The following is a 3,560-nucleotide window of genomic DNA, read 5'->3' on the forward strand; positions in this document are numbered from 1 at the left end:
TCACAGTGAAATTCAGCCATCCAGGCATGCCTGAAGCGCTCAAGGGGCCTTGTACTTTACCCCCAGCACATGCCTCCTGTCCATCTCAGAGAGAGTTCCCAGAGTTTCCAAGGACCAGCTTCATTGACACAGCCAAGTCCTCAAGCCTCAAGCAGCTTTTTTAGACATAATTGCTTGGGGGCTGATGTTATGCCACACGGTTTGAGAGGCCTTGCTCAACAGCGGATGTCTCTGTTTAGCCCTCAACCAGTGAGGCCAGATGTATCTGGCAAGAGTTCAGGTCTCTAGGTTTGATGGGCCAGGACAGTTCAGCTCTAATTGTCCATTTGTGGGTTCTCAGAGTCTGACAAGCCGATAGAAGGGACAGCAGAGATGCTGGCGAGTTAGTGACCACCACACCTAAGGGCACAGATCTGTCGGGAAACCAGAGTGCTCCAATGTTATACCACTATACCTCAAACGCAGCCCAGTGTGGACTTCCAAGGATGCGTACCTCATTTTCTTCATTAAGTTTTGCAGCAAGCCTCAAGGAAGCAATTGCGGCACAATGCAGGTATTTCTCTTTTACCTGCAATATGGAACAAACACATTTGAGCAGAATATGAATGCCAGAAACAAACTGAAAAGCATCTGTTTGTTTTCTTTTTTCTTCTTTTCTGAGTTGGAGTCTCACTCTTACCCAGGCTGGAGTGCAGTGGCGTAGCTGGGGCTACAGGCACGGGCCACCATGCCTGGCTAATTTTTGTATTTTTAGTAGAGACAGGGTTTCACCATGTTGGCCAGGCTGGTCTCGAACTCCTAACCTCAGATGATCCATCTGCCTTGACCTCCCAAAGTGCTGAGATTACAGGCATGAGCCACCGTGCCCAGCCGTTTGTTTTAATGAGCTTTTTCCCATTTTCAAAAGGCTCCATTTCTCCACCAAGATAGAATGTTAGTGTCATTTTTAGATCTGACCAGTGAAGATGCTCCTGATTTCAGAACTGCAGATGACTGGGCAGTATTCCTTCATTTCTGGACTGGAGGTGGGAAATATGGCACCTTCTCAAGGAACCCAGTCTCATCCTAGCCTCAAGCAGCCCTGGACAAGTCGGGACAAGCACATCCTACCTCATCACACAGAAAGTCCTTTCCCAGCTAGGTCGTCTGACACTCCCCAAGTCCAACCCTGATGACCACATGACCCTGAGACAGCCTGTGTAGGAAGTGGAGAGTTCCCAACACCAGCTCTATCCCTCGGAGCAAGTTTGTTTATACACCTTGGTTTGAGCATCTGGAACCCCTCACCTCTCAAGCAGGAATGGGGGGCAAAGGTTAGTTCCTTCTCTCACCATCTGCCACCGTCCCTCAGAGGCCTCCCTACCTTCACCGAAATCAGGAGGCGGCTGAAGATGGTGAGGGCCAGGTTAAACGTGGACCAGGAGAAGTACAAGTTGTTCTGAAGCCGCAGAAGCCACAGCACGACTTCCTCAAAGGCGTTGCAGATTTCATTCTGCTAGGAAGAAGCGTAGGGGGCGAGGAAGGTCGCTGGCAGCCACTCCTGGTCCCCCAGCAGCAGGAGCCTCCTGCTTGCGGTGGGGGGTGGGAAGGAGTAGTGAGAAGTCCCTTCCCCTGCAGGCCCGCTGGGAGTAAGGGCCCCCTTGGCGCAGCGACTCACCCATCACCCCCACATCGCGCGCCCGCTTTTTGCCCTAGGCCGAGTTCCTCGATTCAAACAGGCCCTCTTCCGAAGTCCCTGCTAGCAAGACGCCCTCCCAGAGAGAAGCCGGTGGATCCAGCCTCGTGCCTCTCGTGAGAGGCCACACCTGGGGAAGGGCTCGGCTTCCAGGTGCAGAGCATCGAAGCGCGGGTGCAGGTGGAGCCTATCCGCCTCCCGTGCGCGCGAGACGGGCCCAGAGGCAGGGAAGGGTACCTGGGGTTTGCCGCCCTGCCACAGGCGCGCCTCGCGGTCCTGGGCCAGCTTCAAGTAGCGGAGCAGCTGGCACTCGTCCAGGATGCCTTCCAGGTTGCGCGGTTTGAGGGACTGTGGATCGGGCTGCGGAGCCCGCGCTGGGGCGTCGGCGGGGACCGGGTCTGCGGTTCGCCCAGCCGGCTCCGTTCCGAGCCGGGGCCCCAGGAGCACTGTCGCGGACGGCGCTGAAAGAGAGGAGGCTCCGGGCTGGTGGGTCCCAGGGCACCTGCTCTGGGTGTTCGGGGGCAGAGGGGCCTGCCCCGGAGACGGCGGGAGAGGAAAGCCCAGGGCTGCTTCCTCCAGACTCGCCCCGGGACGCCTGCCTGAGCTCTGGACCGCGCTGACCTCCGAGCTCGACGGCTGCGGCGGGAGCCGCCCGCCCGAGGCCATGGTGTGAACAGGTTGCTAGATACAAGTCGCCGCTTAACTCGGTATTTTATAGCCCAGCGCCCGGAACACTGCAGCTGGGGCAGCCGCCCGGGGAGGCAGGGGGCAGGCTCGGCGGGCCCCACCCCCCGCGCTCGCTGTGGAGCTGCCCCTGGCGCACCTGGCCGCGCCTCCCGGGCACTCGCTCCGCGGGTAGGCGGCACGCACCCAGGACGCAACCGGACGGGGCGCGCACAGGCGAGTGACGGATCCCTGGCTTTCCCTCCATCCCGGCTGCTGCCTACCGAACACCTCTTCCCCCTGCCGGCCGCGCTTCTTGCGCAGAGCCCCCAGCCAGGGGTTGGGCGGCTGGAGATTACGCCTGCCTTGGGCCAGGACTGCTGGCTACAGACCCTGGGTCTTAGTTCACAGTACACACTTAGGGACACAAGACCAGGTAAACGAGCAGCGAGAGCGCCCTCCTCAGATAGGCTTGAAATGGAATTCCAGACGCCCTGTGTGACCTCAGGCATATGTCGTGACCTCTCAGAGCCTCGGCTACCTCTTCTCCAAAAAATAGTGTTACTACCTCTCTCACAAGGTGATTCCTTCATTCATATATGTATTACATATGTTTGTGTATCTATACATACATGTATAGCTATAAACCTGTAATACATAAGGAAAATCATACAAATCACACACACACATTTTAGGGGTGGGTCTTGCTATTTCCCAGGCTGGAGTGCAGTGGCTATTCTCAGTTGTAATCACAGCACACTACAACCTCAAACTCCTGGACTCGAGTTACCCTTAACCTCAGCCTCCCAGGTAGCTGAAACTTACAGGCGCACACCACCATGCCTGGCTCCTGTTATATTTTGTTTTAAAAATTCATTACATGAAATAAATATTAAAAATATATGGGAATACCAGAAGGACAGGAAAGAGAGGAACAGAGAAAATATTTGAAACAATAATGACTGAGAGTGAATATTCCCAAATTAATGCCAAATGCCAAACCACAGCTCTAGGAAGCTCTGAGAACATTAAACAAGATAAATACCAAGAACTATACCTAGACATTCCTATTTAAACTGTAGAAAATCAAAAGAAACTATCAACAGAGTATGCAGGCAACCTACAGAATGGAAGAAAAATGGCAAACTACACATCCGACAAAGGTCTTTTTTTTTTTTTTTTTTTTTTTTTTTTTTTTTTTTTTTTTTTTTTTTTTTTTTTT

General features: G+C 53.9%; 1 protein-coding gene across 1 annotated transcript; it reads right to left on the reverse strand.

The window, feature by feature from the left end:
• Positions 1–448: 448 nt before the first annotated feature.
• CCNI2 (cyclin I family member 2) lies at positions 449–2,369 on the reverse strand. The gene is made up of 3 exons (XM_037739956.1): positions 1,913–2,369; positions 1,364–1,495; positions 449–568 (listed from the first exon to the last, which is right to left on the reverse strand). The coding sequence occupies exons 1-3, from the start codon at positions 2,339–2,341 to the stop codon at positions 449–451; spliced, it is 681 nt and encodes a 226-aa protein (XP_037595884.1). The 5' UTR covers positions 2,342–2,369.
• Between the last annotated feature and the right edge of the window lie 1,191 nt (positions 2,370–3,560).

This window comes from Cebus imitator, unplaced genomic scaffold, assembly GCF_001604975.1.
Source record: "Cebus imitator isolate Cc_AM_T3 unplaced genomic scaffold, Cebus_imitator-1.0 Scaffold76, whole genome shotgun sequence".
In the NCBI taxonomy this organism is placed as follows: domain Eukaryota; kingdom Metazoa; phylum Chordata; class Mammalia; order Primates; family Cebidae; genus Cebus; species Cebus imitator.